The sequence below is a fragment of the Barbus barbus genome, assembly GCF_936440315.1.
Source record: "Barbus barbus genome assembly, chromosome: 18".
NCBI lineage: Eukaryota > Metazoa > Chordata > Actinopteri > Cypriniformes > Cyprinidae > Barbus > Barbus barbus.
In genome coordinates, this window is record NC_136746.1 from 17732596 (window position 1) to 17747306 (window position 14711).

Here is a 14711-nt window from a genome sequence, read left to right on the forward strand (position 1 = left end):
TTGTGAAATATTGTAACAATTTAAAATAACTGTTTTCTAATTTCATATATTTTAAAATGTAATTGATTCCTGTGATGGCAAAGCTGAATTTTCAGCAGTCATTACTCCAGTCTTCAGTGTCTCTTTAATGCATCCTTGCTGAATAAAATAAAAAGAAATAGTACTGACCCCAAAACTTTGAACAGTAGTGTGTTTCATTAGACCATCAAGTTAATACGGCTTACTTGTCTCTCTACTTTACAGACACGGCCAAGCATGCTCATGTCATGCTCCAAGGATTCTCCTTCTGGGAGGATTTTCTCCCTGCCTTTCCTGTCTACTGAAATCTGGCCCTTTCCCAGTATCTGATCCACCCTATAAGGAAGAAAAAAAACGTTTTTGAGCATACATGAGGATGCACCCCTTTACACCGTTGTTCCTTGAGCTCGAGCAGGGAACAGCACAGTAGAATAAGACTGGACTTTGGTTAGTGAAGAAGAAATTAAGTTAGTGCATCACCATCATCTACTTTTTCTATGTTAAAAGGAGAGAAGGAAAATATGTTGATACATTTCTGTAAATGTTATAACTACATTCAGTACCACTGAGAATTCTGTTCTTTACATTCTAAATGCTACTTGCTGTATGTAAGAACTGGCTGTATCTGATCTACCTATGCTAGTTGATTAAAATATCAAATCCAAAATGATAAACCATGCTCCCGAGAATCCCCTAGTGAGCAAGATTTTTAGCATTATGTAGTAATGTACTTTTTCAGGTCTCCATGCAGAAAATATGCAGACTTTGCACAGTATTAATATATTCTGGATTGCACATTTCAGTCTGTGATTCTGTTTTCTGTCAGGTGTACTTCTTTATACTTATACTTCCTTGTCTCTTCAAATCTATCATGGAAGTATGAGTTAAACCAACATCATTCAGCTGAACCAATCAGAGTGTGTGCTACACAATTAATAAATCATCTCATTGGTTGAAAAACATCACTATTTATTAATCACCTTTGGAGTCCAATGGTGAAGATAATAAATAAAAATAGAGGTCTGTGATTCCTATATCAGTAGTTGTTCTCAATGCGGCCTTAGCAAAATTCCAAATGACAAAAGCTTTAAAATAAGCTAAAATGTCTAAATTTCAAGATATGACTTATTTACATAAGCCCAAAACCTTAAACCCTATGGATAGTTTTAGCTAAACACTGTACATCATCACCACTGGACCCCATTCACAATATGAAGTGATTGAGGTAAGTACAGCCCATGACTAGCACCCCAGCCTGCTACAGGCTTCTGACCCAGCGTGCTTCTTCTTGCTTTGGCTGCAATACATGTGTAGAGAGGGAGAGGAAAGGTTCCTGGCTTTGGTGCCGAGTGTCTGATGTGGACCCACAGCTGTGGCGAGTCTAGATGAGAAAACATACGGGGGTCAAGTACATTTTTAAGGTTGTGCCGTCAAGTAAAAGGGAGGAGAGAGAAGGTTGAAGAGAAGGTACTTTCTGCACCATGACAAGATACTATTACTACATGTGATTTACTAATACATGTTAATGATCAAATCAAAGGTCTCAGTAATCTAGGCTAAATTCTTAACTGTTGCTTCAAAGTCAGTGTTTCAAAGTCAGTCACTGAGGTATACTTAAGTAAATGTTAGTTAGAGATGGTTGTTCAAATCACAGCTAGCAAACAACTATTGATTACACACCTGTTGGTTCAAAGAATAACAACATTTTAATATGCTACTTCCATGCCAGACAAAAAGTTGAACCCAAATAATAGGGAAAGCTGAGAGGAATCAATCTGAAAGTTAGTACTATACACAGGCACATTCAATCTAACACCATGCACTGCATCACAGTTATTCTGGTTTAGCATTGGACAACCTTGTTAACAAGGGAGAAAGTTCTACATGGAGATAAATGGAGGAATGAAGGATTAATTGAACAGAGCCAAAAGCTTGAGGCTTTGGGTCACTGACACATCACAAACATGTCCAAGCCTTTACTGCTAAAATACAAATTGTAAAAATAAATAAATAATTATAAAATGCCAAATTTTTGAATGGTAGTTTCTTCATATTCAGTATTTTTGTCTTGTTTTGCATTAAACATATCTAAACATCCTTAGATAAGACTGCATAATAACTTATAAGATAATATAACTTGAATTAAGATGTATTACTTTGTATTTCTGTCTCACAGACAAATTATTTTATAAGAATAAATCAAGCAACTTCAATTAGATTTTAAAAATAAACATATTCTCTGAAAACTAATTTTAATATCTTACACAATTTATCTTGATTTAAGGATCTTTAGATATTTTATTTATATAATTTTGAAAAACTGAACTGCTGTGACATTGATGTCCAGAGGGTATTGGACACTGGAGGTTTAGACACACAGCCTCAGCAATTGACTCCGGATTCTGGATGTTCCAGAGTTAAAAGAGTTTGGGGTGGGGGATTGTGGGTCGGCTGACCCTGGGGCAGAGTGTTTCCTCTTGGCCTGGCTGTAATACAAGTGCAGGGAAGGAGAAGAAAAGGTCTTGGCTTTGCTGCTCAGGGTCTGTGGACCCACAATGGTGTCCAACCTGAATGGGAGAGCGCAGACAGGGAGATAAGACAGACACGGACATGTAGATGTAGAAAGTGTGCATAAGAAAACAAACCTATTGAACTATTTTCTGTACAGCTTTCTGTAAATATGTATTTGTGCTAACTGCATCTGCATGGTGTGTGAGGATTTTATGCAAAAAAAAGGAAAACTGTACAGAGAAATTATAAATGAATTCATAACTTTTAAGGTCTCTGCATACTGAGTCAGAAATTTTCAACCAAAATTATCACACATTAAAAAATAAATACGACGTTGTGTCACGTTGTGTCAATCTCATTTGCACACTGCCTCCGAAACTTTTGTCCGTCAAAAAAATGTTGGATCAGGTTCGATTTTTTGCGTTTTCGCATCCATAGCATGCATTTTGATAGGAAAGGATGAGGAATACGAAAAAATGGAAAAACGCATGCAAAAATTTCGGACTCAGTGTGCAATGACCTTTAGTCACATGTTCACATTGAACATATTTTCATCACACAACAAGGGCTGGTTAATCTCACCTAGTCTGGAGACTCTTGATACGACACAGCATATCCAGGTGACCAGCAGAGTATTGCTCAATCACATCTTTCACATCATACGGTCGAAGCGTCTCCTTAAACTTCTTCTTGGCCACATGGAATTTCATTATCCTGTCAACAGTGAAACAAGAAACAAGGCTCAACTAACTTCTGATTAGAAATTATGACACACAGGCATATTGCAGTAAAGGTAAGGAAAAATTGTGCAATGTTTTTTTCTTATTTGCTGTTTAAATATATTTAAGATTTGTTTATTTTAAATAAAAATATATAAATAATAAGATAATTTTTCATGAAATGCATCTTGAACTACGTTTATATTTCTTACTCTATTGGAAAAATGTTTTTAATGATGCACAATTTTTAATGTTTCAACCATGAACCATGAATATTTCTAGTTACATTTGAAGATATATCTATATACATTATATTACGTACATATGAAGAAAACTCAACAAAGCAAACCTCTTTGCAACTCACAAATAAACAAGCCTATAAAGAAGCCAGAGCCCCGCCCCCATCATGTGCAGCTTCTACAGAGGCACCATCGAGAGCATCCTAACTAGCTGCATCACTGTGTGGTATGGTGCTTGCAACGCATCCTGCCGCAAGTCACTTCAACGCATAGTGAGAGCAGCTGAGAAGATCGTTGGTGTCTCTCTCCCCTCCCTCCAGGACATTTACAGCACCTGTCTCACCCGCAAAGCCTTCTGCATTGCAGGTGATCCAACCCACCCGACACACAGCTTCTTCAGTCTGCTGCCATCAGGGAGGAGACTGCGGAGTCTCCAGGTGAGGACCAGCAGACTGAAGGACAGCTTCATACATCAGGCTGTCAGGAAGCTGAACTCCCTCCCGTCCTTGCACCCCCTCCCCTCTTTTACCCCATGCAACACTGAACTCTGATACTAGAAAAGACTGTTCTCTTGTCACTTTAACAGACTGATAAGCTCTTCTTGCACTACACGTATATCTGCACAGTTTTGTTTTATTTAACTGGTTTGCACTCTATCTATTCTGCCATGTGCCTTATGCCACTTTATCTATCTCCTTTTTTATTTTTTGTATATCTGTATAGTTGTATGTACATATGTTTAAACTGTATTTATCTGTATTTGAACGTCTACTGTCAGTGTTTAATGTTAACTGTATGAACCGAGGTTTCTGAGAGTAACACAATTTCAATTCTCTGTATGTATGTGCTGTACATGTGGAAGAATAGACAATAAAGCAGACTTGACTTGACTTGACTTGAGCCTGCAAGTTGTGTAAGCTTGCTCAGAACCACTAGAGGGCAGAAATGAGTCACAAATACCACAACAGTTCATAACCCAGAGAAAAAAATATGATCAGATATACCTCTGCTTTAAAAACATTTTATAATAACATTACTTATTAGTAAGGCTTATGTTCTTGTAAAGCTATGCGCTACAGATGACATTAGCTGTGAAAACACAGGCATTACCACAGTCACACTGAAACCTAAACCTATTCTGTGCGTGATGTTCTTCTGAGTGAAGGTGAAAAAGCAAATATTGACACAGAGGGGAGCAGATTTCAGTGATCTGTTTCTGTAACGTCTTGCAGATTCAAGCCCCTGTGAGTTTTCTTTCTGTCAGATGAGCTGGAGTGTAAGCAGAACTGACTGTGAACATTTCTATCTGACACCCTGGGAAAGAGGAGTGGGACAAATCTCAGCCCTCCTGGGAGACCCTAATAGATCAGAGCGATGGAAGTGAAGTCACCTGAAGCAACATCAGTGGCCTGTCCCAGCAGGAGAGAGACAGCAGTAATGATGCCTCAATAAATAAAGCAGGAAGGTCCAAATGAGTGTTTTGAACCCTGCAACTACAGTGTGAATTCACTAGGGGAGAACAACGCTCTCTGGGAAGTCAAACTCACCTGACGGCCCTGATCACTGCCTTTAGTGGGGCAGACAGATCTTCCACAGTCACATCACAATGGCAACCCTTCTCATCAAAAGCATCATCCGGTCCAAGATTTGTGTCAGCTGTGAGAGAAAAAGAGAGAAAGGGAAAGAATCTGAAACATAGCTAGCAAATTTTTTTTTACAGCGAATCCTCAAAAAGGCTGAAAACTAAACTAGGCTGAAAGGTAGGGAAAGCCTAGGGCAAATCAGTACAGCTATGAATCAAAATAGCATTCAAAGAAAATCTTTCCCTTGACCCCCAGCACACTGACCACAGGCAACTCCACTGAGCTTTACTGCATAAATACTGGAAGGAAGTACTGCTGTACTGACGTATCACATTAAGCTGAAAGGCAACACAATGACTTAAGGAGTCACAAAAAGTTTCTGAGAATCTGAATGGATGGAATTGTCAGTTAGATGTCTCAATGTCACTGTATTTAAACAAACAAACAAAGTGAATCATAAGCAAAGAGAAACAGGTAACAGAGAAAATATATGATGCTCGTAGAAGAGAATGAATTCCTCCATTTAAACTGTGTGTGATGCCTGACCCCATCAGCAGTAGCAGTGGATGACACAGACAGATGGCAAAGGATGTGAAGCAATTTCTCTTCCTCAGTAGTGACTTATGGGTTATATACAGTAACCTGTGGGGTTTCTATAGTGTGTGTTATATAAGAGTATGAAGCCAGAGAGTGGTAGCACAGCAGGTATGAGATTCATTTTGGGTTGATGGGTCTCATACAGAGCTGGAGCTCGATCGCTGCTGCCACTGAGATGCTACCTTTGCTAAATGTGCTTATTAGTAGTGATTGGGCACTTCTGTGAAAATGTACTTGATTGGGAATGTTACAATAAATCTTATGGTACAAAAATAACAAAGCATGTAGGTGCAGTGTTGGAGAGTAACTAGAAGTCGTGAATCATTATTTAGTAGCATGACAACTCCAGCTCTTCCAGCAACAAACTTTTAAAATGTTACATTTTTGCATTTTATATCACATTGTTTGCTTACTTGGCTTTGCTGGATAATTAAATGAACTCTAAAACTAGCATTTGGAAGTCAGATTAATTTCCTGTAAATTAGTTTATTCAGTTGGTTCAAATGTAAATCAAGGGGGGAAGTCGTGGCCTAATGGTTAGAGAGTTGGACTCGTAATCCAAAGGTTGCGGGTTCGAGTCTCGGGCCGGCAGGAATTGTAGGTGGGGGGAGTGAATGTCCAGCGCTCTCTCCACCCTCAATACCACGACTGAGGTGCCCTTGAGCAAGGCACCGAACCCCCAACTGCTCCCCGGGCGCCGCAGCATAAATGGCTGCCCACTGCTCCGGGTGTGTGTTCACGGTGTGTGTGTGTTCACTGCTGTGTGTGTGCACTTTGGATGGGTTAAATGCAGAGCACAAATTCTGAGTATGGGTCACCATACTTGGCTGAATGTCACTTCACTTTCACTTTCACTTCACTTTCACTTTCATCTATGCATCTGATCTGATGTGCTGTGTAGAAGTCCATTCTTGTGTCATGAAACAAACATTCAACCTATTTTCTATATGTCGAAATGTATGTTATTGTGAAAGATACATTTATGTATACTTAGAATTTTTTATTTATGTATTTATTTATTTTTGAAAATAGCATATAGCTCAATCTTTAGGCGAAAATGTCAGACTTCTTTCTTTGGTGACATTTTGTGAACCAAATGAAGCCCTGACAAGGCCAATGAACAGTTAAAAAATTTTTTTTTACTAAACTATTTCCCGTTGTTTTATTGTCCCATGGGACCGAAGGTTCTGTCAATCCTTTGTGAATCATGTACAGAATTCTGTCAATACTGAAAATACTCTTATAAACAATGTCTCTATCTCCACTTTCGCTCTTCTTCCCTGAGGGGCATTCTGGTGATGGGAGCATGAGCCAAGGTTAACTAGTGCAAACAGAGGGTCCCATAGGAGACCATGTTCTCCCACTGCAGCTCAATAGTGTTTGTAAATCATGTCCTCAGGGACAAGTCCAAAAAAACAATACAGTACATAGGGAAAGACACATTCTTGTTTATAAAGGGTCAGATGGTGTCAAGACTAGCAGATAACAGTAAACATGACCTATAATTATTTTTAAAATTAAGTAATTTTTTATTTGTGAAGCAAATAAAACCACAGGTCTGATTATCAGCTAATGAGAACTTTCCTAAATCTGCTTCTATTATTACAGTAGAAGTGGAACAACCAAATTAATGACCAAATAAAAAAAGCTGTGCACCTTCAGCCGTTGTGCGTGATTGGCTCTTGAGTCTCAGTGATGGCCGGAAGCGTGTGCGGTCATTGAAGCTCCAGCTCTTCTGGACCTTGGCAGGGCTGCTGCCCTCAACCCCAACCTCTGTGGCAGGAGAGCGTCGGTCATTCACTGACATCTGTCTGCTCTTCATGCTCTGACCTCGAGGACTGGCCATGCGCACACGCTCCCGGAAACTTAACTTTTGGCTGCAGGAGAGGAAAGAAGAGGGATGGAAGAGGATGGGAAGTGGGAAGGGACAAATAAACAGATAAATTATTAAACATGGAATGGAAATAAAGATGTATTTAACTAAAGTTTGGTTTAATAAAAACTGTTGTGATGGCTTATTTTGGACCTGCAGGTTCCTCCAGTAAAACTGTTTTTTGTTGTCACGATTTGGAACCACATCTTACTTGGAAGTTCTTTCGCCAAAGCCTCAAAAACTGTCCTAAACTTTTCTCAAAAATTGCATCAAAAAACCATCATGCAACACAAACCTCATTCCACGGCTTCCACCAATCAGCAAACAACATTTTGAAGAACGACTCTCTAACCACCCTACTTCTGTTGATACCTTCAATGTGGAGCAGCCTGACAATATTTCCATGTATCTTTCTAAGTATGATGTAGAGGCCCGGAATATTAACAGTTTATGAGCAGAACAGTTCTACACGTATTCCTTCAAAGACAAAAATTCCATAAACTGGGGTTCTTAATTCATGCTGGATGTCTACATAGTCCACTGAGCTCATGCTTGGTATGTGAAAGAGATGTAGTGTAAAAGGCGAGTGAAGACATAATGCTATAAAGGTGACTTACAAGAATATAGAGCCAAATTTCATGCACATGCATCATGCAGGTTACGACTAATGTGTTAACGCAAATGGAGACATATACAGTACAGTCAGGGATATCCTTCACAACTGAACTGAACCTTTGAATCCACTTGATCGGATTATTCCTGCATTACAATGTGGGATGTTGGAAACCTGGTGGTTTGAAGTTTAGAAGCTTTGCATTATTTTATTATTATCACAAATTAGATCTTGTATCATATTGGTAATAATATTGTAGAGCAATTTCTGCATGTCAGATAGATCAGTCAGAGGCAGTTACATCCTTCAGGCAACAAGCAATAGGACCCTCATATTAGACCCTCTGTAGGGTCTGTAAGGTTATCTGAGGTGGCTGTCATCATCCATGCATAAGGTTAATCAGCATTCACATTGGTCATATTGCTGGAGCAGTGGGGGATGCTGGGTACCTATATTTCCATGTGGTATACCTCCTGAAGAGCCTCTGTCTATTACTATGACCCTTACTAAGGAAATGAGGAAGACAGATGGGAGATGAGTTAGTTAGACTGTGAGCAGAAACAACCTCCTTAAGTGGAAGAATTATATGTATGGAACAACATCGAAACTTGGGGGTAAAACTTGGGAGACTTGGGGGTAAAAATTAAGCAAAATGCAAAATAAATTGGCATGTTTTTGCAACCAAACATGGTAATATACAGTTTAATTAGTACTGCACCAAACTACACACACTCACAAGCACATTCACACTAGAAGTATATTAGAAGTAAACAGTGTACAAAACTTGTCTAACAACCAAAGAACTTTGACAAACTTTCTTGGATTTGCTGGTTAATTATAAATTATCGTTCTGTAAATATTTAGTTCCCTTCACTCTCTAACCAGTGCAAATGGATTATGGGGATTGTGAACTATACCTAATGTTTTCTTAAAGACTAAAGACTTAATGTTCATCCATTTACAAGGTTTCACAAGCAGCGCAAAAAGTATTCACAGCTTAGCTGTTTGCTGTAATGCCTTTGCAATTTGAAGGTTAATTTTCCATCACATTTAATGACACATTTGTCACACGCTGTGGGGCTTTTCCAACTGTAAATTACTTCATTTAAGTCTGAGTGCTGGTGCTCTGCTCTTCACATATTTAATACGAACCATGCAAACATCCAATTCCAGCATTAATTGAAAGCGTAAGGATTCAAATAAGAAAAAGCCTTGGGTGAAACCATTATTTACAAGGACTGAGCAATAAGCTCCACCCCTGCTGAAATCACATGGAAGTTAAAACACCAAACGTTACCAGCCTGACAGCAAACTTCTGACCACACGATGGCCTTGCAGATGCAACAGTCTTTAATGTGTTTAAACATAGTCAAGTTCTGTATACAGACATGCAGAGTCTTAAATGTCAACAGCTAAGTCTGTAACTGAGTCAACTACCTTTTACTGCTATTACTTACTGGACCTATTGATGAAAGGTATTTAGAAGAGGCTGGGGGTTGTTATCGGGGGGAAAAGATGAAGGATAAAAACGTAAAAACACCTTAATGCATTTATGCTGTGATCTTTGCTTTCTCCTGGCTGTAGCAATATTTAACGGTCAATATAAACAATCTCTGAATGGAAAAAGTGCCTCACGTTTCTGTCCATGTAGGTAGACAGAGACAAGTAGGCCAAAGTACTCGTCTATTACAGAAGGAGCTCTGCAAGTGCAAACGCACACACACATGCTTTGGTACAGATGAACACTTGCTCTTAGCAAGTTAGCAAAGTGAAGCTGCTCCACAGCTAAGCTACTATTCTATGACTTTTACTAAATGGTCCTCTGAAATATTTGTTTGGGATTGGTCAATTGTGGCCAATGCAGTGGTGAAACTAAACCATGAAACTGTATATTTGTCTATTGTCCAAAACAAAATACTGGTGCCACTTTCATGTCTCAGGCATCACTCTGTGCTTTCTCTCTAGAATAGTATATTTATATATTAAAATATAATTACATTTATATATTAATATTAATCCATGTACATAAATATATTTTTAAATATGTTTGTTGAATTACTAATATAATTCTGTATCACATTAATAATATAATTAACAATAGCAATATCTGGATTAAATCACACTACTATTCAAAATATGTTTTTTATATATATTTAAAAGAAGACTGTTATGTTGGCTGCATTTATTTAATAAAAAATACATTACAAAATAGTAATACTGTGAAGTGTTATTAAAATATATATTTTTTTAAAAACTAAAAAAATCTACTTTAATATATTCAAAAATTTATTTTATTCCTGTGATGGAAAACATCATTGTCATATGATCCTTCAGAAATCATTCTAATATACTGATTAATATTATATATTATACAATATATATATAAATATAGATATATAGATATATATATATATATATATATATATATATATAAATATAGATATATAGATATATATATATATATTGGGGCTCAATTAATATTATCATGACACTTAATATTTTTTGTTAAACATTTTCAGGATTATTTGATGAATAGAAAGTTAAAAAAGAACAGCCTTTATCTAAAATTTAAACAAATGTAAACATTTACATGTCTTTACTGCAACTTTTAATCAATTTAATGCATCCTTGCTGAATACAAATATGATCTTACTAATTATAATGTACAAGTAATATATTTTAAAAAACTAATTCAAATCAATATTTAACAAATTATATGCAGCCTTGTTATAAGCGACAGTACAGTGGGAGTGAATGATAAAGCAAGACATGTAACATGCCATGACTGAATGTACTTAATTCTTCTCCCTATTTTTATTGATGCCATGGAAGCTAAAACACAATCGATACTTAAATAAGTAAAACATTAGACACTAGGAGGATGTAGATACGAGAACAACAAACCTGCTGATGGCTTCCCCCTGGTCTTTCCTTCAGGTGTTAGTTAAAAACAGAGAGAGAAAAGAGGCAGGATATTAACACTTCACATGAACGACAGAAACTAATGAGGAGACTACAGAAGAGACACAGATGTCTCTGAAATATACTGTGTTTCACTGTAGGAATGACACACCAATATATTTCACTGTGTCACACAAATTATAGTTTAAATGTTAAAAAAAAGGAAATTAAGCAAATATACCTCAACACACACATACATTAAGAGTAGGAAGGAATGTAGTCTTTTTTAAGACAGGCAGCAAACAAGCATGCATGCAAGCTATGAGCAATGCACAGTCAAGCTGACTAAGACAAGCGCTAGCAGAAGAGGGACAGCTGTGTTATCAAGGTGTGTAATTACTCCAGAATTGGGGAATTGCCTGAAAATAGCAGTACACCCATTTGTCAGAGTATTGTCATGTGTCTGTCTTAAGGGCGTCTGTCCACAAACTGTCCTGGCTTCTTGTCAGTTTTATTTATCTGTTCTGGGCAACGTAGGGGAAATTTCAGTTAGCCACAGGATATGTGCTGTGGCTCTCATCCAAACGGAAACTTTAAAGCTTCAGTTATACAGAAGACTTGTGTTAACTGTAAAAACCTGAGGGTTGTGAGGTATTTCAGTAACTGTACATCATTAAATATTATTTTGGGGAACTTGGAATATTTGTTCTCTTACTGAATTACATTTCCAAGGGCAAATCACACTTTTTAAATTCTCATACTCATTTAGCTTTCCAAAGAACAAAGTAAATATTTTGCAGAACATAATGACCCAAATATTTGATATTTTTTGTGCATCTTACAGAGCCATTAAAATTACACTCGCACAAACTTTACAGCTAATAAAATGTATTTCATGGTAATTAGCCTCCATTACAGTTTACTATTATTTGTCCTCATGAAGAGATTTTTCCATCAGTCACCAACACAGTCTTTGACCTAAAAATATAAGTTCTAATTGTAGCTATTCTCAGCAACTTGATTTGAGTATGAACACAAAGGTCTATATTAATAAATATAAATATTATAAAACCATGTGATGTTGCATTTAAAGTTTAACAGTTTTGACTAATGTACAATTCTTTATTTATTTAGTAAATGAAAATTTAAGGAGTCCGAAGAGTTGGGTTTGTATCAAACAAATGGTTTTGTTTGTTTTACATATCCTTATTTTGTTCGTTTCAGCAAACTATGAAATCTGTTTCCACCACAGAATAAAATTTCTAACAAAACTGATTTTATGTCACTGATTTAAGTTAACAACTTGCAATTTAGACTTTGTTCTTAGAACTGCAAGTTTATAATACACAATTCTGATTTTATCACAATTATCAGTGTAAATCTCACAATTTTGAGGTCCCTCTTAAAGTGCCCCTATTATGGATTTTTGAAAATGACCTTTCACGCAGTGTGTAACACAGCTCTAAGTGAATGAAAATATCATACAGTTTTAAATCTGAAAGTGCACTGTGTATAAAATTATTGTCTCTCAAAAGAAAGAGTCGACTCTGAATCATTGAAATGAGTAGTTTTTAAAACGGATCCCAAGCCATTTCATGTTGACCTCAACATGAAACATTAGCATATTGCCCGCCCACTTGTTGGTCTTTTCGCTTTGGTCTGAATGAAAATGCAAATTCATTCTTTGCCACTAGGTGCTGCCTTTGGAGCAATAAAAATTGTGGTTTCCCCAGAAATGCTGTACATCAGGAGTTTCAAACTTCAGAAGTTTTGAAGTTGTCATCGGATTGGTTGAATTATACAGGATTTCCGGGAGATGTGTGTGTTGCGTTCTTTAACGTTCCACTTGGAAACAAAGATGCCGTGATGCCAAACCCCTCACGAAAGAAGAAAGTCGTTGAGTTTACAACTGTGACAACGAGCGCTTATCAGGATCAGCTAAACGCTGGATTTTCAAAAGTTTGTGAGTTATTTAAAGTTCGAGGTATAGAATCTTTAAAATACATCCAAGAGTTTTACACACCGGTCTGTTATTGTGTCGACTTTTCCACGCCCCGGAACATGACACTGAACGAAACAAACTGTGAAAGGAGGGGTGTGGAAAAATGAATCGTTGAGCGAATCGTTTGGGAGTCGTTTAGCAAGTAAGGTAAAAATAAATGCATAAGACAATGAAAAGGTTTTTTGACCTTGCACGCATGTCAACCTGTTGTTGGGGACTCCCAAAACCAAAATATTAACCTTTTATTACTCATAATAGAGGCACTTTAAAAGAGATACAAACTCCAAGAGATATATTCAAAAAAAAGTCTGGAATGTGCGCTAAAATCAAAATTATGAGGAAAAAAATCTGAATTGTGAAATATACTTGGAAAAGAAAAGACTGAATTTTGAGCTACAAACTTGCAATTCTGGAAAAAAATGTAAAGTGTAAAAGTGTAAGTGTAAAATGTTATCTTAAAACTGCAGATGTAAACATATTTGCGAGAAATAAAATACAAAATGTGTTATAAGTCTGAATTGCAAGATAAAACTTGCACTTCTGAGAAAAAAGTCAGAATTGCGAGATATAATCTAGGAATTGTAAGTAATGAAGTCAGACTTGTGAGATGAAAAGTGAGAATTTTATTCTTATCATTATTCAGTAGCAATTCATGTATGTTTTAGGGAATATACTTTGACATTTAACAGTACAATTTTGACAAAGTATCCATACTTGGGTATAATTTATCTGTACTTTTGACATCTGGCCATATGCGTATTTTCAGTGACCTAATGAAGATTTAAATAAGCGTGGATAGCTACAGACTACGGTAGGGCACAGAAGAGATGATTATGCTTAGGAAGAGAGACAGATTGAGGGAAAACAGAGTTTATTTGCTGAGGGAAGTGGGGAAATGAGAGCTACTGAAGCACTGACACCAAATACGACACCAGCTGCCAGAGTTGTACCTACTTTGTAGGGCTGCAGGTATGCAACGCCTTCAAATGAGGCTTCCAGGTAGCAATGGAAACCGAGTTCTCATCAGCCGCATAGCTACGCCACACACACTACGTGCAGGATATACAAAACCAGGAAAATAGGGAGGGAAATGAGGAGAGTAGAAAATAAAAAGAGAAATACACAAGGCCAGGAAAAGAGCAGGGATTGGAAAAAAAAGGAGAAAAAAAAAAAAAAAATAGATTAGTAACAACCGGTTCATGTAAGCGCTCTTCCATCAGTTCACTGCATTGATACATGCCTTTGAGGAGGGAGAACACTTTTATAGAACAGCCATGTGGCACTCAGGTATGTTCTGGAGAGGTCTGTGGAGTAGAGACGCCACGCAGCCTGGTGCAGGAGACAGACACACACACAGACGGGGACATGGGTGGAGAAAGACAATAGCATGGTGAGGGAACAGCCAGTGAATCACTGATTGGGCTCAAGACATTTCTTCAAACCGCTGCTTTCATTTTGTTTAAACATTCTAAGTTTTGAGCAATGCTAGAAAAAACATTAGCCTAAGTATTTTGAGGACTATAAGTCTGAGACCACTAGTGAAAATGTTTCTTTTTTTTTTTAAATAAGATTATCTGCATAACAATGTGAGTAAAATGTTAAAAATGAATTCATTATTAGAAATAATGCAGCACTTGAGTTCACAAGTTCACACC

General features: G+C 37.2%; 1 protein-coding gene across 2 annotated transcripts in view; it reads right to left on the bottom strand.

Moving 5' to 3' along the window:
- LOC306884756 (potassium voltage-gated channel subfamily KQT member 5-like) overlaps positions 1-14711 on the bottom strand; it is a 129969-nt gene that overhangs the window by 3401 nt on the left and 111857 nt on the right. The window contains exons 8-15 of one of the 2 annotated variants that reach the window (XM_079440940.1): positions 14011-14105; positions 11058-11084; positions 7324-7544; positions 5035-5143; positions 3112-3243; positions 2475-2585; positions 1292-1399; positions 225-354 (exon numbers count right to left, since the gene is read on the bottom strand). In XM_079440940.1, the coding sequence (XP_079297066.1) occupies positions 225-354; positions 1292-1399; positions 2475-2585; positions 3112-3243; positions 5035-5143; positions 7324-7544; positions 11058-11084; positions 14011-14105 (933 nt within the window). The remainder of the gene's footprint in view (positions 1-224; positions 355-1291; positions 1400-2474; positions 2586-3111; positions 3244-5034; positions 5144-7323; positions 7545-11057; positions 11085-14010; positions 14106-14711) is intronic. The other variant, XM_079440939.1, reaches the window with a different exon arrangement.